The sequence below is a fragment of the Bos javanicus genome, chromosome 2 (genome assembly GCF_032452875.1).
Source record: "Bos javanicus breed banteng chromosome 2, ARS-OSU_banteng_1.0, whole genome shotgun sequence".
Lineage (NCBI taxonomy): Eukaryota > Metazoa > Chordata > Mammalia > Artiodactyla > Bovidae > Bos > Bos javanicus.
Window position 1 is genome coordinate 119307638 of NC_083869.1, and position 24833 is coordinate 119332470.

Here is a 24833-nt window from a genome sequence, read left to right on the forward strand (position 1 = left end):
TTCTCTGAGGTTGGAAGGGCTCCAGAGATGGAGAAGGCCATTGTCCCGGGCAAAGAGAAGGCTTCAGAGCGGCGGCGTGGGCCGCTGTCCCCGCTCGGGAAGGTCCCCATTCGGGCAGCCCAGCCGCTTCCTGACCTCTGCTTGGGGTTCTGCTCTTTCCGCCCCAGTCCCTGTCCTCTGTAGACCCCACCTTAGATAGCGGGGTGCGGGGGTGGGTGGGGGCCCCTACCTGGAGGGGGCCAGGGGAGAGGGCAGAGGGAAACAGACAGGAGGAAAGGAAGCTCTGTCTCGGCTTCTCCCACCCAGAAAAAGGCCGGACCGGGCCGGAGGGAAATGGCGGGGGCCCCCGTGCGCCCGGGGAGATTGGAGGTGGGTGGGGTCCCGGTTCGCAAGCACCCAGAGGAACCGGCGACCCTGGGGAAGCCCCCCAAGGGGGGAGGAGCCCCCGTCCCCGGTGGCGGGGGTGACCTTCGAGTTCCGATGTCCCGACTCAGCCACTCACGCTCCGGCCGAATGACCGTAGGCGGCTCCGGGAGCCGCCGGGGCTCGGATGCCACCTCCGGAAAATGGGTCCTTTACCGCCCCGCCGCGCTGCGCCCCGCGGTCGCGGGGATGGAGGGCCGGGGGGGCGCCGAAGGGGTTAACGTACCTGGGCCGCCGCCTACCCTGCGGGCCCCTCCTCCGGCCGCGGGGAAGTGGAGAGCCTCGGCGGGGGCGCGGCCGGACCTCCGCCCCCGCCCGCCCCCGCCCGCCCCGTCCCTGTCCCGTTCCTCGTCCCCGCCCGCCCGCCGTCCCCGAGCCCGCGGCGCCCAGAGCTGCGATCCGCGCGCCCCGCTCCGCCGCCGCCGTGGCCCGGGCCGCCATGTCTCTGTGGTGAGTGGGGCCGTCGGGCCGGGGACCCGGGCTGCGGGCGCGGGGAGGGATGCCGCGGGTCGCGGGGGGCGCGGGCGGGCCTCCGTTTCCCGGGCGCAGCTGGGCTGGCGCGGCGATGGCTGGAGATGCCCGGCCGTGCGCGACGCCTGGGCCGGCCGGTCGGCGACTCGGGGCGGTCGGCGACTCGGGGACCGGGGTGGACTTGTGCGCTCAGTCTTCCCCCGCCGTCCCTCTGCTCTCTTATGCTCCGGCCCCAAGGCACCCAGATCTCATTCCTGGACTCGAGGAATTGGGGACCGCAAGGTCTCGCCGGTAGCTGGGTCCCGTCCCCGATTCCGAGGGCCTCCTGCGTCCTGGGCGACCCCTGTCCTCCACCCTCAACCCCAGAGTGGCTCTCCTTCCTCTCCCGGAGCTGGGGCCTCCGGCCTGCCCATCGCTTCCCTTCTCTTCTCCTTGCACTGGGGGCTTTTTTCCCCCCACAAATGGAGTGGAAACAACCTGGAGTGAAGGGACATAGCCTCATGGCCCTCTTTGGGGTGACCCCCTCAGTCCAACCCAACAAACCAGGCCAGAGCACTCCTCTGTCCTCCTGGGAGGATGGGGTCTGGGTCACACCCCTACCCCAGCACCTGAGATGACCCAGCCTCCCTCCAACTCTATATAGAGGAAATCTTGGGAGCCCACGGGAAAATGTCTCTCCATTGGGCTCTGCATCACTCGCCCAGGGTGCCTACACCTTTCATCAGCCGGTCCTGAGGCCACCCCAGGCTGGACCACCTGGTCCCTGTCTCACCACTTTGCTGCCTGTCTCTCCCATCACCCCGAATCTCCCCTCTTGGCACCCTTCTGGCCTGGCCCTGTGAAGCCACACTTTTCTGGCCTGCCCTTTCCCTGGAGTCCCCAGCTCCTGCATCTCCCCGGAAGAAAACATGGCACGTGGCCTGGGTCTCCCCAGACTGTGAGCTGAGGAGAGAGGGTCCCTGGGCCCAGGGACTCAGGGCCCAAGGACTCAGGACCCTGGCCATGCGAGCGCTCCTAGAAAAGAACTGATTTCTGCTTCCTAAAGGGGTGTAGTGGGGTTAATTTGGCATGAGGGACCCTGGAGAGTGGGGTCCAACTGTGCCCCTCTCAAGGCAGCAGAGCTGGGGAAATTCAGCTCTCCGAGTGGGGCTCAGACTGGGGCTACAGGGACAGTGGGCTTGCTGGGAGATGCTCACCCCATTTTCAGGCTTGTGTCAACAGTGAGAACTGTTCTTTTTTTGTTGTGTAAGATGGATGGGGGGTGGGAGGGGAGGGACAGGCTTCCTCAGGTTTAGTGAGAGCTTTCTTCCCAGGAGCCCCTATACTTTTTGAACAGGTGTCTTCTCTGCACCTCCAGGAAGTCTACCCCAGTGGTTCACCAGGTTTGCACAAAGCAAGCAGGGTGCCTGAGGGAGAGATGGGGAGCAGGGCAGGTCAATCCCTTGTAGAATCACAGCATTCCCCCAACTCCAAATCCACTCTGTGCCCAGCACTGCAGCTGACACGCCAATTGCATGCTATCCTCATTTGGGGAAAGAAAAAAAATCACAGCTTGGAGAGGTTAAGAGAAATCACAAAATATCTCCATATAGCTTGTATTCAGTAAGTGCGTGCGTGTGTTAAGTCACTTCAGTCATGTCTGACTCTTTGCGACCCTATGGACTGTAGCTCACCAGGCTCCTTTGTGCATGAGATTCTCCAGGTAAGAATACTGGAGTGGGTTGCCATGCCCTCCTCCAGGGGATCTTCCCAACCCAGGGATTGAACCCGCATCTCCTGCGACTCCTGTATTGCAGGTGGATTTTTTTTTTATCACTGAGCCATGGGGTGGCGGAGGGAGGGGAACTTTCTCCATTCATAGTGGGACCGAAATCTGAACTCCAGGAGCCTGACTCCACAGCGCCTGTACTTAAGCTCTGTGTTGTGTGCCTCCCTGGTCCTGGAGAAGGGAAGAGGTCAGGATAGGAAAAGAAGCAAGACCTCCTCTGACCATTCAGGGGCCGAGGGACTTGAGTCTGTGTACAGGGGCCATCTGCCCACCTGGGACTGCAGCTCTCTACAAGGGGACTGACTCACCCTTTTTTCTCTCTTCTGAACCATCCACTCCCCACCTCACCCCTACCCCCAGGAAGAGAACCGTCTACAAGAGCGTGTGCCTGTCCCTGGCCTTGCTCGTGGCCGTAACAGTATTCCAGCGCAGTCTGACTCCCGGCCAGTTTCTGCAGGAGCCCCCGCCAGCCTCCCTCAGGCAACAGAAGGCCCAGAAACCCAGCGGACTCCTGGTGAACCCTGACAGCTTCTGGAAGAGCGCGAAGGAGGTGGTCACCCCCACTCCCGTGGTTTCACGGAGGCCCCAGGCCTGGGACGTGAACACCACTAACTGCTCAGCCAATGTAAACTTAACCCACCAATCCTGGTTCCAGGGCCTGGAGCCACACTTCCAGCAGTTTCTATTGTATCGCCACTGCCGCTACTTTCCCATGCTGCTCAACCATCCGGAGAAGTGCAGCGGTGATGTGTACCTGCTGGTGGTCGTCAAGTCTATCATTGCGCAGCATGACCGCCGCGAGGCCATCCGCCAGACCTGGGGCCGCGAGCAGGAGTCGGCGGGCAGGGGCCGAGGTGCGGTGCGCACTCTCTTCCTGCTGGGCAAAGCCTCCAAGCCGGAGGAGCAGTCCCACTACCAGCAGCTGCTAGCCTACGAGGACCGCATCTACGGGGACATCCTGCAATGGGACTTCCTCGACAGCTTCTTCAACCTGACCCTCAAGGAGATCCACTTCCTCAAGTGGCTCGACATCTACTGCCCTGATGTCCGCTTTGTCTTCAAGGGCGATGACGATGTCTTCGTCAACCCCACCAACCTGCTGGAATTTCTGGCCGACCGGCGGCCCCAGGAGGACCTGTTTGTGGGCGACATTCTGCATCACGCCCGACCCATCCGCCGGAAGGATAGCAAGTACTACATCCCCGGAATCTTGTACAACCAGAACAGTTACCCACCCTACGCAGGTGGAGGGGGCTTCCTTATGGCCGGGGGACTGGCCCAGCGCCTGCACCACAGCTGCGATACCCTGGAGCTTTACCCCATCGACGATGTCTTCCTGGGCATGTGCCTGGAGGTGCTGGGCGTGCGGCCCATGGCCCACGAGGGCTTCAAGACTTTCGGCATCTCCAGGAATCGCAACAGCCGCATGAACAAGGAGCCCTGCTTCTTCCGCTCCATGCTTGTCGTGCACAAGCTGCTGCCCACCGAGCTGCTGGCCATGTGGGAGCTGGTGCATGGCAACCTCACCTGCTCCCGCAAGCTCCAGGTGCTCTGACCTGGCTCGGGCCGTCAGGATTGACGAGAAACATGTGCCCCAGAGTCCCTGCAAGTCATGAGGCTGCAGCTGCAAGGCCAGGGCACTGCCTCTGGTCCCCTGCAGGGAGGTGGAGGGGTGGGCCTTACGTGCCCCTGGGTGTGGTGGGGTGCGGGTGACCAGGACTGAGGCCTGGCCACGTTCCGAATGGCCCAGACTGGAGACTGGTTCTCTGGCAGCCCTCCTAGCCTGGGTCTGTGGTCTGGCTCCCTCTGACCAGGCGGGAGGCCCTGATGACCTCTGAAGGAACCCTGTGCTCAGGTACCCCGGCTCAACCTGCCCTCGAGGGGTCCAGGGCTGCCCTCTTGTCTTCACAGAGAAGATCCTCCGGCTTCTGTGAAATGCCTCAGTCTCCCCACGGGCTGCTTGGGCAGCCCTTTCAGGAGAAACTCAACCCTGTGCAGGCTCACAGGCCTCCTCCTGTCAACGCCTCCAGGGGCTCCTGGAGACCGAGCCTCAGAAGGCCCTCAGCATCCCCCTGCCCTCCGGCCCCTGACCTTCCTGGGGTTTGACTGCACAGTCTCTGCTCCCAGGTGGCTTCACTCCTGGCTGCGTCCGGCGCTGCTCCATCCGGCTCCCGTCTGTCCGGAAGCTGGAGCAGCCGCTCTGACTACCTCAGTGATCCTCAGAACCTCTGGATGGGCTGCAGCCCCACCTCACCGCACGCCCCTGCCCCGCGACTCCTCTGCCCCCAGACGCAGGGCCAGAGAGCCGTGCTCCGGTCCCAGCAGTTCCCATGCTGCTCCGCAAGGCCTGGCTCCCGCATTGGGAAACCAGCTGGTCTGACCCTGGAAGGATATGCCTCCATTACTGTGAAGTTTTATTTATGAAGAATTCGGAGGGAGAAGGCGCCAGGCCTCAGAGGGTGGGGTGGGGTGGGGGGGGAGGTGGTATTCTTCCCTTCCCTTATTTCAGCAAGACACCGCCTGCCTCCACCACTCTTGCCCCTCAGCCCCGCCCCCACCCGAGACACCCCCCGCCAACGCCCATCACAGCCCCCCCCACCCCCGCGCCTCCAGAGCCATGCCCACCTGCACGCCTACTTCTCCAGGCCCTGAGCAGACCAGCATTGGCCCCTGTGAAGGGATGGAGTGGACTTGGTGCCCACCCCACTCGGATTCAGGGGGTCCTGGGGGGTGGCTGAAGAAGATGTCACCTTGCATCAGGGTCAAGTCCCCTGGGAAAAGTGAGGGATTAACTCTTATTTTCTTAATAAAAGGGGATTGTTTTTTTTTTCCCCTCCCCGGTGTGAAAGTTCCTGTCGCCATTACTATTGGAGGGCCTGTCTGGGGCCAAGGTGGCTGGAGGTTTTTTGAAGACGCAGCTTGTTCCTTGTTGTTGGCTGGTGGGTACACAAGGACCTTCTGAAGGGCCTCTTCATCTCCAGGAGGGAAGCAGAGGCCACATGGGCCCCTGGGTGGGGGGTGGGGTGCAAGAGAGACCTGCAGCTCAGAGAGCATTTTCTGGTAAGGGCCGGGCCAGAGCTGCCCCTGAGGCTGGGGTGACAGTGAGCGGGATGCGGTGGGCGCCTGCAGGGGCTGGTGGGCTTCCTGACATTCCTGCAGTCAGCCTCGAGCCTAGATCAGGTTGATAAGCAGCACTGAAACAGTGGCTCCGTGGGGTCCAGTGATAGGGGGACTGCACTGCGCAGGGAACCTTGGCCGAAACTGCTTACCTCCAAGCTGGGAGGGCAGGCACCCCCAGGAGGAGGGACACTGGGACTGCAGTGGGCAAGCCAGCAGCCCCTGCCTGTGCTCAATGGGCCAGATGCCCTGAGAGAGTCACTTGCTTATTAATGTCCACACCAGGCCTCTCCCACAGATGAGTGAGAGCAAGGGCTGGGTCCTAATATAAAGCACCATCTTCGAATGTTAAGAATGTCACCACCAATCACAGGGCCCTTCTGAGGTGGGACCTGGTGACTGCACACGTCACCAGCTCTCTCTGTCTTTCACGCACCCTCTGAGGCTGGGGGCTGCAGACAGCAGGGTGGGGCTCTAGGGTCTCTGCCTTTCCAGAGCTCAGTCCAGCCAGGGCAAGAGCCATGGAGAGACAGCCAGGAGACAGAGGTGGAAGGGCCACTGGTCCCTGTGCACAGGTTGGGGCCCAGAGACAGCATTTTTGCTCAGAAATGACCTGAAGGATGCTGAGCAGGTGCGTGTTGAAGCAGATAGCTGCTCCTCAACAGTGGGAGGATGGAGTGGGGGGATGGGGGGAGCTGGAGTGTGAGAAGGGGATCTCAGGGCCTCCTGGGTTGCAGGGGGGTGTTCAGACTTGATCCTGAGAGGCAGGGACCGGGAGTGGGGCCCTGGGTACACACCCCTGCCTCTAGGTTTGCCCTGTCTCCAGCTGAGCTGCAGGGACTCAGTGGAAGCAGCAAGTTTCCAGCATGGGAACGCCCTCAGCCTCCGCCCCAGGGGGACCCTTGTGTCTGACCCCGTTTCAGACCTCAGAGGCCCAGGCTGAGCTTGCAGAGAGGGCTGGGTAAGGGGTGGGGCGCCAGCGTTAGCACAGCAGGAGGAAGGGCAGGCAGCCCACCTGTGAGGGGACCAGTGGAATAGGACCCCCCCAGCACAGGGTGGGGAGCGGGCTTCATCACCGGGCCTGCCAGTGCACCTGCGTCTTGAAGGAGTAGGCCCTTGCCTGTGGTCGAAGGGGAAGGACAGTCCAGACGGGACACATGCAACAGCCCAGCAGTGCAAAAAAAGTGGGACATTGGAGCTGCCGGCTGCCCGGTGTGGACAGTGTTGGAGATGAGGCTGGATGGGGTGTGCTGGTGCTCCCCCCACCACAACATCTTGGCCGGAGGTGGTATTTAAGCTGGTGGCTTGGCCATTTTGGAGAGTTCCCTGATATCCTCCATGCATACAATAGGTATACATATCATTCTGTTTGTTTTTCTCTTCTTAACCGGTCTTTTATTATATAGAGAAGGGTCTCCACCAAGAACCTAGAAGGCTAGAGGGGGAAATTATCATTCCTCCTCACCAAATCCTACCTCTCCCTTTCGGAGCCCACTCAGTCCTTAATTGTCTGGAACCTCAAGGGCTTCCTTAGTCCTGAGTGTGTGTCCAGGAAAAGTCTGAGCCGCCCTCTGCAGCTGCTGCCTCTCATCCCACGCGGTGACACCCTGGCCCATAGGCCCCCACAGTCCTGTGGACTCTGAGGCACAGTCTTCCTGACAGAGGCTGTAGTGGGCCCCACGATTCAGAGACAGAACGATTCTCTTAGTCACCCTCGCTTGCTCTTCTCCAAAGAGCAGAAGCAGCCAGCTAGGAGCGCTGGGTCCTGAGACTCCCAGTCAGTGACACAGAGTTTGGGGGGACCCTACAAATTCACTCAGGTTCTGTCGCTGGGAAGCAACTTTCCAGGGCTGCTGGTAAATTTTAGTCAGTCTCAATCAAATCCTGGGGAACAGGTTGGGGGGAAGGGGAAATAGGTCTCAAACGCTTTCCTCCCCAAAGACCCCCAGCTTGAAAGGCAAGACGCTTCCCCCCTGCTTTCCTGCCTCCAGTCCTGCATTCCTAAGGGGTCTGCGGAAGAGGTGGCTTTGTCAGGCCACAGAAGGTCTCCTGCCAGGCAATGGGTGCTGCTTGGCCACATTTACATAACTAAAGGAGACCACTCAAAGAACTCTACCCTTAACAAAGAAAGCCTGTTCTGGGGAGACTCGCTCTGTCCACCTCAGCAGGGAGGGAAGCTTCTGTGGAACCGGTTATAGACGAAGAGGACTGTCAAGTGAAGAAACGGAGGCTCCCCAGAGTAGGGTCCCATGGCACTTGTGTGACCAAGCACTGTCTGAACGCAGTCTCTGCACCTAACCCCCCACCCTTTTGTCTCCCAGGAACCTCCATGTGTATTTGTGGGGTTTTGCCTGACAGTCCCCAAAGTAGAAAAATGTAGTGTCCCGTGAGTGACTGGAAATTGGGTATTTGGGGTTTGAGGAAGCCCAGCAGAACTAGCACTATAGGAGACCTTTCTTTCCACATAGTTTAAAAAAATATTGTGAAGACGAGCTTCTCTGTTTAGTGGAACACTATACATTGTTTAATACACAACCCCCAAGCTGTCTGCTTCTAGCCCAGTTCATGGTCTTGGAGCTATTCTGCACCTTTTTTAAAACCACAGAAATTAGGGGAGGGATAAATTGGGAGTTTTGGATTCATATACACACACTACTATATATAAAATAGATAAACAACAAGCACCTACTGTATAGCACAGGGAAGTATATTCAATATCTTGCAATAATCAATAATGGAAAAGAATCTGAAAGAGAAGATTTATATTCAAAACTAAATCACTCGACTGTACACCTAAAACTAACACAGCTTTGTAAATCAACTGTACTTCAATTTTAAATTTTTCTAAAATAAAAAATTTTTAAGAAATATATTGTAAATATAATTTTTTTTAAAAAAACACAGAAAAGGAGAGATCCCATCAACTTCTCTCCCCACTGTGGAAAAACCAGTTTTGCCTCCGTTAGCAATTCAATTCCTTCATTCCATACAAATCTGTGCTTTTAGACAAGTCTCCTGTGAACCAGTTATAACATCAGCTTACCCTCTTACGAATAAAATAAATCTTTACCTCGTGTTAATTTTTATACCTGTAGGAGTTAGGCGTTTCTTTTTTCTGAAAAGTATCTTTTACCATCTTTTATATTAAAATGAACACAGACTCATTATGGTTGAGAATGCCATTTTTTGCATATATTTCTGATACCAAACTTGCATCTTGGAATAAATTTTACACCTTCAGGTGAGCCTAGAGCTCAGTCCCTTCCGAAGGGGCTCAGCCCCGCTGCTCGTCTGCAAAGCCCTCACTCCCCCCGGAACTTTGGGGAAAAAAATTGGCGTTCAGGCCCCAACCCAGGCGGGGCACCTCCGAACCTCGGAGGTGGGCGCTAGTCTAGGTATTTCAAACCCCCGCCCAGGTGACTCCGGCCGACGCCCGGGCGGGGATTAACTGACCCTGCAGGTGATGGGTCAGGAATCTGCTCTCGCTTTGTTTTTCTCTGGTGTCGAATCTAACAAGAATGCCCGGAATTCCTGCCCTCGCCCCAGGCAGGACTGAGGGTTCGGGCGCCGGAGGGTGGTCAGCGCAACCAGGAACCCAGAGGCCATCGCAGAACCACCTAGGCTTCGGTGGGGACCATCACGCTCTGCCGTCGGAGGTGGGGGAGGCTGGTGGTGGAATCCACTGGACCCCGGGGGCCTGGACTAGAGGTGGAGAGTGCGGCATCTTCTAGTGAGACCTACCTGTTGGCCCACGCCGCGATCGCAGCGAGGCTGGGGGCGCCGGGCGCTGGGCAGACCCCTCTGCGCCGGCTCCGTAGAGGCGGCCCCGGGCAGGGCCCTTGAGACAATCCAAGGGGCGGGGAGGGGCCGGAGGGCTGGAGTCATCCGCGGAGCCAGAACCATCCCAGGACAGGGCGGAGAGCGCCCCCAGCCGACCACGGTGGGCATAGTGACAAAGAGAAGGACGATTAGAGCTGTTATGTGAAATTGGTTAACTTGGAATCCTTGTACCCCAATTTATCCGCGGTCCCTAAGGGCATGTATGCCTCAAAAATACCAGAAATCTCCACGCCACTATTTAATAGGAATTCTTTCCTTGTAATGGGCTTCCCTAATAGCTAAGTTGGTAAAGAATCCGCCTGCAATGCAGGAGACCCCATTTCGATTCTTGGGTGGGAAAGATCCGCTGGAGAAGGCATAGGCTACTCACTCCAGTATTCTTGGCTTTTGCTTGTGGCTCAGCTGATAAAGAATCCGCCTGCAATGTGGAAGACCTCGGTTCAATCCCTGGGTTGGGAAGATCCCCTGGAGAAGGGAAAGGCTAGCCACTCCAGTATTCTGGCCTGGAGAATTCCATGGGGTCGCAAAGAGTTGGACAGGACTGAGCGATTTTCACTTTCATTGGAATTCCAGGGATTTTATTCTCTTCTTTCTGCCTATTTGTCTAAAGAAGGCTTTGTACCATGAGCGGTTACCACTTAGTAGAGGGATAAAATTTAGAACCTAGACAAGGTATTAAAAAGCAGAGAAGTCACTTTGCTGGCAAAGGTGGGTATAGTCAAACCTGTGGTTTTTCCAGTAGTCATGTAGGGATGTGAGAGTTGGACCATAAAGAAGGTTGAGCGCCAAAGAATTGATGCTTTTGAGCTGTAGTGCTGGAGAAGACTCTTGAGAGTCCCTTGGACAGCAAGGAGATCAAACCAGTCAATCCTAAAGGAAATCAATCCTGAATATTCATTGGAAAGACTGATGCTGAAGCTGAAGCTACCAATACTTTGGCCACCTGATTCGAAGAACTGACTCATTGAAAAAGACTCTGATGCTGGGAAAGATTGAAGGCAGGATGAGAAGGAGGCTACAGAGGATGAGATGGTTGGATGGTATCATCAACTCAATGGACATGAGTTTGAGCAAACTCTGGGAGATAATGAAGGACAGGGAAGCCTGGCATACTGCAGTTCATGGGATCTCAAAGAGTCAGACATGACTTAGTGACTACACAACAAAAAGTTTAGAAGATAGACATGGGCCAATATTCAGACAGAACGGGTGGCCTTGGAGGGAGTGAAAGTGGCTTTGAGGTCCTCAGGGGGCTTCTTCCAGAAAAAGGAGGAATGATTACCCACCAAGGAGAGGAGTACAGTCTCTTGACAGAAATCACCTTGGCTGGCCCACCCTCAGAGGCCCTCTGAGGTCAGAGGAAGGAAATCTTAGAATCTGAAAACAATCCACTCTCCTTGTAAGAGTTTACTGTGTAAGCACTCCTACACAACCAACGCAACAATCCATTTGTTATAAAAGCTAATATATAACCAACACAAAATTATAAAGCAATTAGCTTCCAATTAAAAATAAATATATATATTTTTAAAAAGCTAATGTATAGCCAGCATTGCTTAGGGTAAGTTTGATTGCAAATGACATAAAATTCAGCTCAGGCTTTTGGAAACTTTAAAAGGGATTGCTGGCTCGCATGAGTGAAAGGTCAAGGGCCTAAGTGATGGATTGAGATCCACACTCAGGTAGCTAGTTTGCAAAACCTGCACATTGACCACCAACCGACCCCAGGCAGATGGCCTGAAAAACTTTGAGGCAGGTCTGAAAACAGCTGACCATCCATTATTCCTGCCTGTAGTTAGCTAGTACCAGCTGCTGGCTAAAAGGCCAGACTCGAATCAGGCAGCCCAATACACCCAGACCTAATCAAAGTTTTCTTGCTAGATTTGTTTTATGTAATTTGATCCAATGTTCTTTGGCACTTAAAAAATAGAGGTTACCGATAAAAATGTATCTTTTATAGTAAAGACTTACGAGCCATTGTTGATCACAGGATATTCATCCCCCAAAGATATCTTCCTTGCTCCCAGGAACTTTCACATTTGATGAGGTGTCATTCTTACAATTACAGTGCATTATGTGTTTCCCTTGACCCCTTGCACGCATGCTCAGTCGCTCAGTCATGTCTGACTCTTTGTGACCCCATGGACTGTAGCCCACCAGGCTCCTCTATCCATGGAATTTTCCAGGCAAGAATACTGGAGTGGGTTGCCATGTTCTCCTCCAGGTGATCTTCCCGATACAGGGATTGAACCCAAGACTCTTGTGTCTCCTGCATTGGCAGACAGATTCTTTACACTGCCCCACCTGGGAAGCCCATTATATGTTACAATTGACCTAAAAATAGGGAGGTTATCTGCGTGGGCCTGAATGAATCCCAGAAGCCCTTAGAAGTGGAGAGTTTTCTCCTGCCATTTGAAGAAGTCAGAGAGATTCAAAGCAGAAAACAATTCCATATACAACATGGAACTGAAGATGAAGATTGGCCAAGCGATAAACAGTGAGAGAAGCTTCTATTAATAGAAGCTGAGAGCAAGCCCTGGTTAGCAGCCAGCAAGGAAGTGGGACTGAATCAAAGATTCATATCAAACTCTGTACAATACTCAAGTCAGCACATACATCCTTTCTGCTCCTGAAACTTTTACCACCTATGTATATTAGGAAGAAAATATCAAGGGTCCCTCAAAGTGGAAATTGAGCAGACCAAACTCTGTGTGCATGAGACAGTAAACCAGAAATTACCCACAAAAGTAAACCAAGTGACAGGAAAAATGACAACAATCCTAACCGCTTTCTTAAATACCTGTGCCTCAAAGAGAAAGTGAAAGGTACAGAGGCAGATTATTTTGAAATCAAGAATTACTACATCATTATATTTATGTTGATAACACAAATTTGCATCATTATGACTTCAGAAGTGTCACATGTTAAACCTTGGGCCTAAAGCAGTTGAATATTGTGAAATTTAACAACTTTCAATGCATTCATTATCTATGAAAAAAAGAATACAAATAATCAAACTCATATTTCTACTCAAAATTTCAGGGAAAGAACTTTAAAACAGACTAAAGCTGGAGTTCGTGACATTGTACAGAAGACAGGGAGCCAGACCATCCCCAAGAAAAAGAAATGCAAAAAAGCAAAGTGGCTGTCTGAGGAGGCCTTACAAATAGCTGTGAAAAGAAGAGAAGTGAAAGGCAAAGGAGAAAAGGAAAGATATAAGCATCTGAATGCAGAGTTCCAAAGAATGGCAAGGAGAGATGAGAAAGCCTTCCTCAGTGATCAATGCAAAGAAATAGAGGAAAACAATAGAATGAGAAAGACAAGAGATCTCTTCAAGAAAATTAGATACCAAGGGAACATTTCATGCAAAGATGGGCTCAAGAAAGGACAGAAATGGTATGGACCTAACAGAAGCAGAAGATATTAAGAAGAGGTGGCAAGAATACACAGAAGAACTGTACAAAAAGATCTTCATGACCCAGATAATCATGATGGTGTGATCACTCACATAGAGCCAGACATCCTGGAATGTGAAGTCAAGTGGGCTTTAGAAAGCATCACTATGAACAAAGCTAGTGGAGGTGATGGAATTCCAGTGGAGCTATTTCAAATCCTGAAAGATGATGCTGTGAAAGTGCTGCACTCAATATGCCAGCGAATTTGGAAAACTCAGCAGTGGCCACAGGACTGGAAAAGCTCAGTTTTCATTCCAGTTCCAAAGAAAGGCAATACCAAAGAATGCTCAAACTACCACACAATTGTACTCATCTCACACACTAGTAAAGTAATGCTCAAAATTCTCCAAGCCAGGCTTCAGCAATACGTGAACCATGAACTTCCAGATGTTCAAGCTGGTTTTAGAAAAGGCAAAGGAAACAAGAGATCAAATTGCCAACATCCGCTGGATCATGGAAAAAGCAAGAGAGTTCCAGAAAAACATCTATTTCTACTTTATTGACTATGCCAAAGCCTTTGACTGTGTGGATCATAATAAACTGGAAAATTCTTCAAGAGATGGGAATACCAGACCACCTGACCTGCCTCTTGAGAAACCTGTATGCAGGTCAGGAAGCAACAGTTAGAACTGGACATGGAACAACAGACTGGTTCCAAATAGGAAAAGGAGTACATCAAGGCTGTATATTGTCACCCTGCTTATTTAACTTCTATGCAGAGTACATCATGGGAAACGCTGGGCTGGAAGAAGCACAAGCTGGAATCAAGATTGCCGGGTGAAATATCAATAACCTCAGATATGCAGATGACACCATCCTTATGTTAGAAAGTGAAGAAGAACTAAAGAGCCTCTTGATGAAAGTGAAAGAGGAGAGTGAAAAAGTTGGCTTAAAGCTCAACATTCAGAAAACTAAGATCATGGCATCCGGTCCCATCACTTTATGGCAAATAGATGGGGAAACAGTGGCTGACTTAATTTTTTTGGGCTCCAGAATCACTGCAGATGGTGATTGCAGCCATGAAATTAAAAGACACTTACTCCTTGGAAGGAAAGTTATGACCAGCCTAGACAGCATATTAAAAAGCAGAGATATTACATTGTCAAGAAAGGTCCATCTAGTCAAGGCTATGGTTTTCCCAGTGGTCATGTTTGGATGTGAGAGTTGGACTATAAAGAAAGCCGAGCTCCGAAGAATTGATACTTTTGAACTGTGGTGTTGGAGAAGACTCTTGAGAGTCCCTCAGACTGCAAGGAGGTCCAACCAGTCCATCCTAAAGGAGATCAGTCCTGGGTGTTCATTGGAAGGACTGATGCTGAAGCTGAAACTCCAACACTTTGGCCACCTGATGTGAAGAGCTGACTCATTTGAAAAGACCCTGATGCTGGGAAAGATTGAAGGCAGAAGGAGGAGACAACGGAGGATGAAATGGTTGGATGGCATCACCAACACAATGCACATGGGTTTGGGTGGACTCCAGGAGTTGGTGATGGACAGGGAGGCCTGGCGTTCTGTATTTCATGGGGTCACAAAGAGTCAGACACGACTGAGTGACTGAACTGAACTGAAAGCTGGAATTCCCTGATGGCCTAATGGTTAAGATGTGGTCCTCTCATCACTATGGCCTGGGTTCAATCCCTAGTCAGGGAGCATCCTGTAAGCCACGTGGTGTGGCCATAAATAAATAAAACAGACTAAAGCCAAGCCAGTAAAAAGGAAAGAATAAAGACATAATAAAGACGAAAGCTGAATCAATGAATTTGAAAGCAGCAGAACTGAAAAGAATCCAAAAATTGTTTCTTAAGAAAAAAAATTAACAAATCAAAAGTGGAAAGGGGTCTCAGCAGCCAGAAGAGCAGGCATGGCTGAAGATAGCAGCAGCCAAGGCCTCAAACTGCATCCTGGAGAATTTTGTAGCCACCTTGGCTAACGGGATGAGCCTCCAGCTGCCTCTTGAAGAAGTAACCCCCCCCACTTTTGTGCTTCCCTGTGTCTGCCCCCACTTCTGCCTTCCCTTCCCTCCCCTCCCCAGCTGTGGGCTGAGCTAGAGACTGGGGCAGAGAGACTGGAGAGGTGGTCTCCTGTGGCTCAGCGAGAAGCCCAATGCTGAGGACGTGATGTCCAAAGATTGCTACTTTGACTACTATGCTCACTTTAGCATCCATGAGGAAGTGCCGAAAGGTCCACAAATTCACGTACAGCAACTCCATGTTTCATGGCCCACACCTTTTCAAAGACAGGTGGTGCTGGACGTTGGCTCAGGCACAAGGGTCCTCTGTATGTTTACTGCCAAGGCCAGGGCCCGCATGGTCATTGGGATCGAGTGTTTCAGTAGCTCTGATTACTTCATGAAGATTGTGAAAGCTAACAAGTTAGACCACGTGGTGACTATCATCAAGGGGAAGGTGGAGGAGGTGGATTTCATCACCATAGATGGGCTACTACCTCTCCTATGAGTTGATGCTCAACACCGCAGTCTACGCCCGAGACAAGTGGCTGGTGCCCAATGACCTCATCTTCCCAGACCGAGCCACGCTGGTATGTAAGAGCCATCGAGGACCAGCAGAACAAAGACTACATGGTCCACTGGCGGGAGAATATGTGCAGCTTTGACGTCTTGCATCAAAGATGTGGCCATCAAGGAGCCCCTGGTGGACGTGGTGGACCCCAAGCAGCTGGTCACCAACCTGCCTCATAAAGGAAGTGGACATCTACACCGTCAAGGTGGAAGACCTGGCCTTCACTTCCCCCCTCTGCCTGCAAGTGAAGCCGAACGGCTGCATGCATGCTCTGGTGGCCGACTTCAACGTCGAGTTCACCTGCTGCCACAAGAGAACTGGCTTCTGCACAGCCCTGAGTCCCCATCCCTTCCCTGGAAGCAGACAGGGTTCTACATGGAGGACTACCTGACAGTGAAGACAGGCGAGGAGATCTTTGGCCCCACCGGCATGTGGCGCAATGCCAAGAACAACCGTGACCTGGACCCCACCATTGGCCTAGACTTCAGCCTAGAGCTGGCCTAGCCAGCTCTGTGAGCTCTCCTGCTCCACCGACTACTGGATGCACTAAGGCGGTGCCTGGGTTCTCCCACCCCAGTCCAGCTGGTCCTGCAAAGGCCCCAGGGGCTGTGGCGTTCTTAGGCAGTTTCGGGGCTCCTCGTACCCCTCACTCCCTCCCACAAAAGGGGGTTTTATGTGCCGGGGCATGGAGGGCACATCATGACTGTGTTTCATTACTTAGGTTTTTATATGGCTGCATTTATGCCAATAAATTCTCAGTTGGGATGGCAAAAAAAATAACAAATCAAAACTATAATGGGATATCACCTTACACCTATCAGAATGGCTCTTATTTAAAAAAAAAAAAAAAGACAACAAATAACAAGTGTTGGGGAGGATGTGAAGAGGAGGGAATTTTTGTGTACTGTTTATGGGAATGTAAATTGAGGCCGTCACCATGAAAAATAGCATAGAGGTTTCTTGAAAAATTACAAATAGAACTACCATATGATCCAGCAATTCCACTTCTGGGTTTTTTCCCAAAGAAACCGATAATACTATATTGGAAAGATATATGTGTCCCTATGTACACTGCAACATTATTTACTATAGCCAAGATATGGAAGTAACCTAAGTGTCCATCAATATGAGTGATGGTGAAATGAGTGGAAAAAGAAGATGCAGTGTGTATACACACACACACACAGTAGAATGTTACTCAACCATAAATAAGAATGAAATCTTGCCCTTTGCACCAACATGGATGGACCTAGAGGGTATTATGATAGTGAAATAAGGCAGACAGAGAAAGGCAAATACTGTATAATTTTGCTTATATATGGAATCTTACCAAAAAAAATAAATTAATAAACATAACAAAACAGAACAAACTCATTAATACAGAGAACAAACTGATGGTTGCCAGAGGGAGGGGGTTGGGGGAAGGAAAGAATCAGATGAAAAAAGACTAAGAGGTGCAAACTTCCAGTTACAATATGCACCCAGAGCATGGGGGTGAGATGTCCAGCATGGGGAGTAGAGTCAATAACCTTGTAATATATTTGTATAATGGCAGACGCTTCCTAGATATATCGATCATCTATAGCGATCACTTTGTAATGTTCACAAACATTGAATCACTATGTTGTGTACCTGGAACTGACATAGTGTTGCAGGTTAATTATACTTCAATAAAATAAATAAAGGAATTAAATAAAGCATTGAAATAGCTAGACCATGGCCAAATTTATTAAAAGACAAATATAATTAACAAGTTCATGTAATTAATGAAGACTAAAATGTAAGATTAGGACTTCTGTGGTGGTCCAGTGAGGCTAAGACTCTGTTCTCCCAGTGCAGGGGGCCCAGATTCAACCCCTGGTCAGGGAACCAGACACTACATGTCACAGCAAAGATCAAAGATCTTGCATACTGCAACTAAGGCCTGGTGCAGCCAAATAAATTAATTAAATAAGTATTTTAAAAATAATAAAACGTAAAATTATAAGAGAAAGCTGGGAGTGGGAGTGGTAGGAGGGAGAGGAGGAAGAGGCGCTTTCTCATTTAACTGAGATGCAATCTCCCCTTCTCATACCATGCTCCCTTACTAGGAGGGCGGATACTGAAGTAGAGTTCCTTGGGGGAATCTGTTTCTTTCAATTTTGCCACAAAGCATTCTCCTATTCAGGTTTCAGTCACTGGTAACTGACAGAAACCCTACTCCAAACTAGCTCAGGGAAAAAATAAAGTTTTAGTAGATAAAAACAAATCACTAGGGCTTCAGGTATGGCTGGTCCAGGTGCTTAACAGATGATTGCTCTTCACTGGTTAGCTCTTCTTCATTCTGAGTTGACTTGATTCTCTAACAGGCTTTCTAGAGATGGGAGGAAAAAATGGTCCCAGGCTGCTTTAGATGTAGGTGATCTTTACAGCTCACTCCTAAAAGAAAAACAAAAAAAAAAGAGTGTATTTTCTGATATTTCTAGCAAATACCCAATAATTAGGTTTGATTGTATCTTATGTCCAAGCTAGAACCAGTGTCTACAGTGAGGAGAATGGAATTCTCTAATCAGGACATCCCTGAGGCCAGGGATTGGCTTCATCCCACTTGATCCACATGACGTGAGCAGGATTACAGTGGAAGAGGACCGAGAATTCCCTGGTGGTCCAGTGGTTAGGACTCCGCACTTTTACTGCTGAGGGTTTGACTGAGAAACTAATATCTCTCTCTCTCACACACACACTCACACACACAAGCAAACGGAAGACAGCAGTGAGGGGACGGTGTCTTCCCCCAAAGAAAAGGTTATTAGGAGATAAAAATTATGGATTCCGTCTACAAAACCTGAGTCTGGGATGGATGAAGTTGACCCTCACATTCTACTCAAGAGCTGGTGCTTCCTATGCTGGAGTCCCCAGAGAAGCCTTCACCCTCCATCAAACCCCGTCCTTACAAGACTTTTTTCCTCCTGGGTGCTGTTGCTCCTTCTTGCAATCTGGCTTCCATTCCCTACCCACCAAAATCCATCAGAATTGTTCTTTTGTGGCGGATCCCCCAATTTAAATAAAGTTCCCATCACTTTCCACGGGGCTTTCAAGTCTGAGAAGATCTGGCATAGTGGCTTAAAACCCACATTTGAAGTGAAGGAAAGAGGAATCCAAGACAGAAGAGAGGAAGTAGGATTTTCTATTTTCTTTTCTATCACGGGTTCAGGTCTGCTTTCCAGAACTGAACCTGTGAAAGTCACCTATTGCTGCATAACAAATTATACCAAAACGTAACAGTTGTACCTAAACAACCTTTTTGAGGGTCAATTTGAAAAAATATATTGGACTTTCTCCCAGTGGTCCAGTGGTTGAGAATCACCTGCCGCTGCAGGGAACACAGTTCAATCCCTGGTCCAGGAAGAGTCCACGTGCTGCGCGGCAACTAAGCTTGTGCACCACAACCACTTAGCCTGTGCTGCAGAGCCCGTGTTCCACCGCGAGAGAAGCCCCACAATGAGACGCCCGCACACCACAGTTAGAAGGTAGCCCCCACTCACCACAACTAGAGAAAGCGCACGAGCAGCAATGAAGACCCAGTGGAGTCAAAAATAAATAAATTTATGTTTTATAAAAATTAAAACACACATTGGCAGTTTCTTTCCAAATTAAATATGAATCTATGACTCAGCCATTTCGATACTCAGTATTTATCCAAGAAAAAGCATGTTTCTACCTAAAACCTGTACACAAATATTCATGGAGCTTTATTTGTAATAGTCCAAAACTGGAAACTGGACTTCCCTGGTGGTGCAGCAGATAAGAATCTGCATGCCAGTGTAGGGGACATGGGTTCAATCCCTGGTCCGGGAATATTCCATATGCTGTGGAGCAACTATGCCCGTGTGCCACAGCTTCTGAGCCCATGCTCTAGGGCCCTTGAACCACAACTTCTGAGCCTATGTGTTGCAACCACTGAAGCCCGCAGGCCTAGAACCTGTGCTATGCAACAAGAGAAGCCACAAGAAGCCCACACACTTCAAGAGAGTAGCCCCCACTCACGACAGCTAGAGAGAGCCTGCACTCAGCAAGGAAGACCCAGTGCAACCAAAACTGATAATAAAAAAGAAAAACCAGAAACTAACCTGGTGTCCATCAACCAAATGGATGGACATTCGATGAATGGATAAACATCCGATGAATGGATAAACATTCGATGAATGGATAAATGAACCATGGGATATGCATGCCATGAAATGCTACTGAGAAATAAAAAGGATGTTCATACACAAAAGAATCAAAAGATGCAGTTCAACACTGCACAGGTGTGCTGATCATCTCAATATATAATGAAAAGATGCTTGATAAAATTTAATAGCCAGTATGAAATTGAATATTTATTGATATATGTAAAGGAAATTATTTTACAGCCATTTTCAATCATTAATGGACATGTGGGATTTCATTGAATGGCAGACCCTCATTCAGTAGGTCTGGTTATAAACCTGAGAGTCTGAAGTTCTACCAAAATTTCTAGTGATGCTGAGCTGCCAATCTAAGTGTGATTTATAGATCACCAGCTTCAGCATCCCTAGATGGATGTATTTTAATTGGAAAATCAAGGAAAGGAATCAAGTGTTTATTCCACCTATTCTGTATGAATTGTACCTCAAGATAACCAGTTTATGAGGACGTTATTTATAGAAGACTTCCAGCTTTTAAATGAGACAAGAATGCTAGACTTAGAACAGCACCATCTCCTAATGCCCCATGAAATAAAAGATCTAACTTTGGCTGCTTAAACTAGTGAGGAAAAGCTGATGGAAAGCTTGTGATGAATAGATGAAACTGGCAAGAACTGAACCCACTGATCAGCTGTAACATCATAAGAGAGGCAGCCAGAGACTACATGTCTCCCATCCCAGCCACCCCCATGCTCCCCATGTGAAGCAATAAGAAATATTGATTGGAACACCACTGAGGTGCCACCTCCAAGACTTTGGCAGGCATTCCCCCCAGCTGCCAGAGCGGTGTTCCTGCCTGTTGCTGACACTTGGGGTCCCCCCAGGGGTTGCTGCTGCTGCTGCTGCTAAGTTAACAGTTTATTCTCCTGTCCTAAAGACACGCCCACTCGAGGGCACAAGAGCCCCACCCCTTGCCTCCAACCAGAACAATTCTGAAGGACTGTCCCAGCTCCAGAGCTCCCTGTGGTCAGCTGAGGCCTTGGTTTCCACCGCATCACAGGCCAACTACTCCTTCTGCCCCATTCCACCTCCCCCACTCCCCTAGGCCTCAATCCCGAGAGCCCTCCCCAGTAAAAACTTCCTTTGGCAAATCTCTCAGAGTCTAGGGTCCCAGCAACCCACCCCACGGCACCACCCTGACATATACTTGCCAAAAAACTGAGCCTCCATCTGATCAATTCTCTAGAAATACTAGGAGACAGAGGAACAAACACCACCACAAGGATATTCTCAACAAAACCAAGACTATGTAATCCTTGCAGGGCAAATTGCCCAGTGCCTTCAATGAACAGACAGCAAGAAAACTGAAAAGCAGGAAAGAGAATTTATAAATTGAAGGAGACTTCAGACCCATGTGTGGCTCTTCTTTGAATGCAGATTTGAATAAATCAAATGAAAAAAATAACAAGATAATCAGGAAAATAACACTGACAAAATATTTTATGCTATTAAGGAACTGATGTTTAAATTTTAAGATGTGATAATGGCATTACAATTTTCATCATTAACTTTTGTAAAGTATTTATTTATTTATTTGGCTGCATCAAGTCTTAGATGTGACATATGGGATCTAGTTCCCTGACCAGGGATCGAACCCAGGACCCCTGCATTGGGAGCTCAGAGTCTTAGACATTGAACCATCAGGGAAGTTCCTTCTATAAGTTTTAGTTTTAGGTTTTTATTTAGGTGTAATGATCCACTTTGAAGGTTTTTTTTTTAGTGATTTGAGGTATGAATCTAAGTGTAATTTTTCTAAATCATTGTTTTTATGGCCTCTTCAAGAATAAAAATTCAATTAACTAAAATTTCAATGATTGATTTAAATTTAAACTTAATTTTTTCCTAATGAGAGAAATTAAATACTAAGGAATAAGATTTTTTTTCAGGTAGGGTTGAGCTATGGAGGGCCACAAGCCATTGTTAACAGGTAAGTTTTTTCACTCCCCTTCAGTTCAGTTCAGTCTCTCAGTCGTGTCCAACTCTTTGCGACCCCATGAATCACAGCACGCCAGGCCTCCCTGTCCATCACCAACTCCCAGAGTTCACTCAGACTCACGTCCATCAAGTCAGTGATGCCATCCAGCCATCTCATCCTCTGTCGTCCCCTTCTCCTCCTGCCCCCAATCCCTCCCAGCATCAGAGTCTTTTCCAATGAGTCAACTCTTCGCATGAGGTGGCCAAAGTATTGGAGTTTCAGCTTTAGCATCATTCCTTCCAAAGAAATCCCAGGGCTGATCTCCTTCAGAATGGACTGGTTGGATCTCCTTGCAGTCCAAGGGACTCTCAAGAGTCTTCTCCAACACCACGGTTCAAAAGCATCAACTCTTCGGCGCTCAGCTTTCTTCACAGTCCAACTCTCACATCCATACATGACCACTGGAAAAACCATAGCCTTGACTAGACGGACCTTTGTTGGCAAAGCAATGTCTCTGCTTTTCAATATGCTATCTAGGTTGGTCATAACTTTCCTTCCAAGGAGTAAGCGTCTTTTAATTTCATGGCTGCAGTCACCATTTGCAGTAATTTATAAGAACCCATTTCTGCCTCCTATAGGCAATACCACCTCTCCTGAGAATGCATGATCCAGGTTGAATTTTTAATTTTTCAGTTTTGGGGTTTTTACACATGGTTGTCAATTGTCTCAGTACTGTTTGTTGAAAGATTATGCTTTCTCCACCAAATGCTTTTCATTTTTATGAAAAATTAATTGACCATATGTATGGGAGTCTATTTTTGGACTTTATTCTTTTGATGCATTTGTGTATCTTTACACCAGTATATATTATCTTGACTTCTGTAGTTTTATGATATCAGGTAATATAAATCCTTGAACTTCATTCCTTTTTTTCCAAAGTTGCTTTGGTTTTTCTGAGTTATTTGCATTTCCATATAAACATTAGAATCAGCTTGTCAGTTTCCACGGATAAACCTACTGAGATTTTGATTAGGATTACACTGCATGTGTATGTCAGTTTGGGGGAGAATTAACATCTTAATAATATTGAGCCATCTGATCCATCTATGAACACTATATAAATACATGTGCGTGCGTATATCTATTTAAGTTCTCTCAGCAATTTTTTTAGTACAGGTCTTACAAATCTTTTGTCAAATTAATATTTAAGCATTTTTAAATCTTTGATGCTATTGTAAATGGAATGGGGTTTTTTTGACAAGGCTTTTAAAATTGTAATTTCTGATTGTTGGTAGTATAAAAAAAGACAACCACAAAAATTGTGACGAATATCCTGATAAATATGAGAGGTGTATGAAGAAACATAAAAATGTTTTCTTTGTAGCAAAGAATATTTAAAGAGCATGTGTTTCAAACTGGAAGTCTAAATATTAATGTTTAACTTTTTTTTTTTTTTTTACTGCACAACATGTGGGATCTTAGTTCTCCCTTCAGGGGTTGAACCTATGCCCTCGGCAGTGAAAGTACAGAGTCCTAACTCCTGGATCACCAGAGAATTTCCTAATGTTTAACATTTAACACAACTCCATCCAAAATTCTTTTTCACATTTTTTTTTTTCCAGAATTTGACAAAGCTTTTAAAAGTCATCTGAAAAGAGTAATCGAGGCTAGTTAAGAACATTTGAAAGGAAAGAAACTAGCTTTGCCAGATTGAAAACCCATTACAGATTAGCTGCTACAGCAGTTAATATTGTCTGGTACAAGACTACATTGGGCAGATTAATGATACTTAATAGCTCAGAAGCTGACCCTGGGACAGTCAAGATTGTCATATATAACAAAGCAGAGATTTTACTGAGGACGAATTGTTCTTTTAATAAGTGGCTCGAGGACACATAATAATTTGGAAGATAACAAAGAGAACATATAATAAAGTTCAGAAGATTAAAGGACAAAAAGTAAAAGATAATAATGATGTCACAAAAGCAGTGGGAACCGTCCTGAACAAGTCATTGTTTTCTGCATAAAGCAGCAGAGAAAGTTAAAGCAAGACACTAGATAGAGGAGTATCCCCGTTCAGTCTTTCGTGCTGCTGAAGCCTGTGGCCACCGCATAGGGAAGTGATGCGTATGTAGTCAGGGCTAGCTGGTGAGGGCCAGAAAAATCTGAGGAGTCAGAGGTGAGAGAGGTCAAGGATAGGGTAGGAAGGGAAACTGCCTGTGCCTCCCGCCCCCAGGCCTGTGAGGCCAGGCCCTCCTCCCTGATATCAGGCTGGAGACTCGGAGTCCTTCCAGCCACACAGCGACCCCACAACTCTTGGCCCAGATGAGCAATTCAACATAGGAAACAAGATGGTCAGAAAAATAAAGGATAAATAATAACCAAACTACACAAGTGTTGAAAATATTAAAGGACATGCAAGATTCAACGAAAGAAGAAGATGTAAAAGTGAAATAATAAAGCAATTGGATACCCAAGAAAAAAGATAAACCAATTTAAAAGAAAAAACTCAGGGGAGTTTAGTCACTAAGTCGTGTCCGACGCTTGCAACCCCATGGACTCTACCCCTCCAGGCTCCTCTGTCCATAGAATTTTCCAGGCAAGAATACCAAAGTGGGTTGCCATTTCCTTCCCCAGGGGATCTTCCCAACTCAGCAATCAAACTCAGGTTTCCGGCATTGCTGGCGGATTCTTTACCTACTGAGCCACTTGGTAGACTAGAGGTTAGGATTCAGGGCCTTCAGTACCATGGTTGAAGTTCAATTCCAGGTGGGGGAACTGGAATCCCGTAGCTGCACAGTGTGACCCAATAATAACAAGAAAAGAAAAACTCAGAATGATAGGTGTGCTAGACAGGTATGTCTAATACTGAGACAGCAAAACCGTTTCCAGACTTGTTTTTTAAAATTAAAAAACAAAAGAAAAAAAAACAGGAAGAAGCAAGCCAAGAGTCTGAACCTGTAGAAGGACACTCAGACTGAGGGCCTGGGGTAGAGGGCCGGCCCTGGACTCAACACCCCTGCCGCTGGCCAGGCACTCCTGCCCCAGAGACCAGCAGCCGCCCTGTCAGATAATGGCTGCACGTCTGCACCGCGCTCCTGGGCCAGCAGAGGGCCA

General features: G+C 49.0%; 1 protein-coding gene and 1 pseudogene across 1 annotated transcript; both read left to right on the forward strand.

The window, feature by feature from the left end:
* Positions 1-757: 757 nt before the first annotated feature.
* On the forward strand, positions 758-5493 carry B3GNT7 (UDP-GlcNAc:betaGal beta-1,3-N-acetylglucosaminyltransferase 7). Its single transcript, XM_061388132.1, has 2 exons — positions 758-873; positions 3023-5493. Exons 1-2 carry the CDS (start codon positions 863-865, stop codon positions 4215-4217), a joined length of 1206 nt encoding a protein of 401 aa, XP_061244116.1. The 5' UTR covers positions 758-862; the 3' UTR covers positions 4218-5493.
* Positions 5494-15008: 9515 nt separating this feature from the next.
* Positions 15009-16143, forward strand: LOC133256252 (protein arginine N-methyltransferase 1-like; annotated as a pseudogene).
* The last annotated feature ends 8690 nt before the right edge of the window (positions 16144-24833 follow it).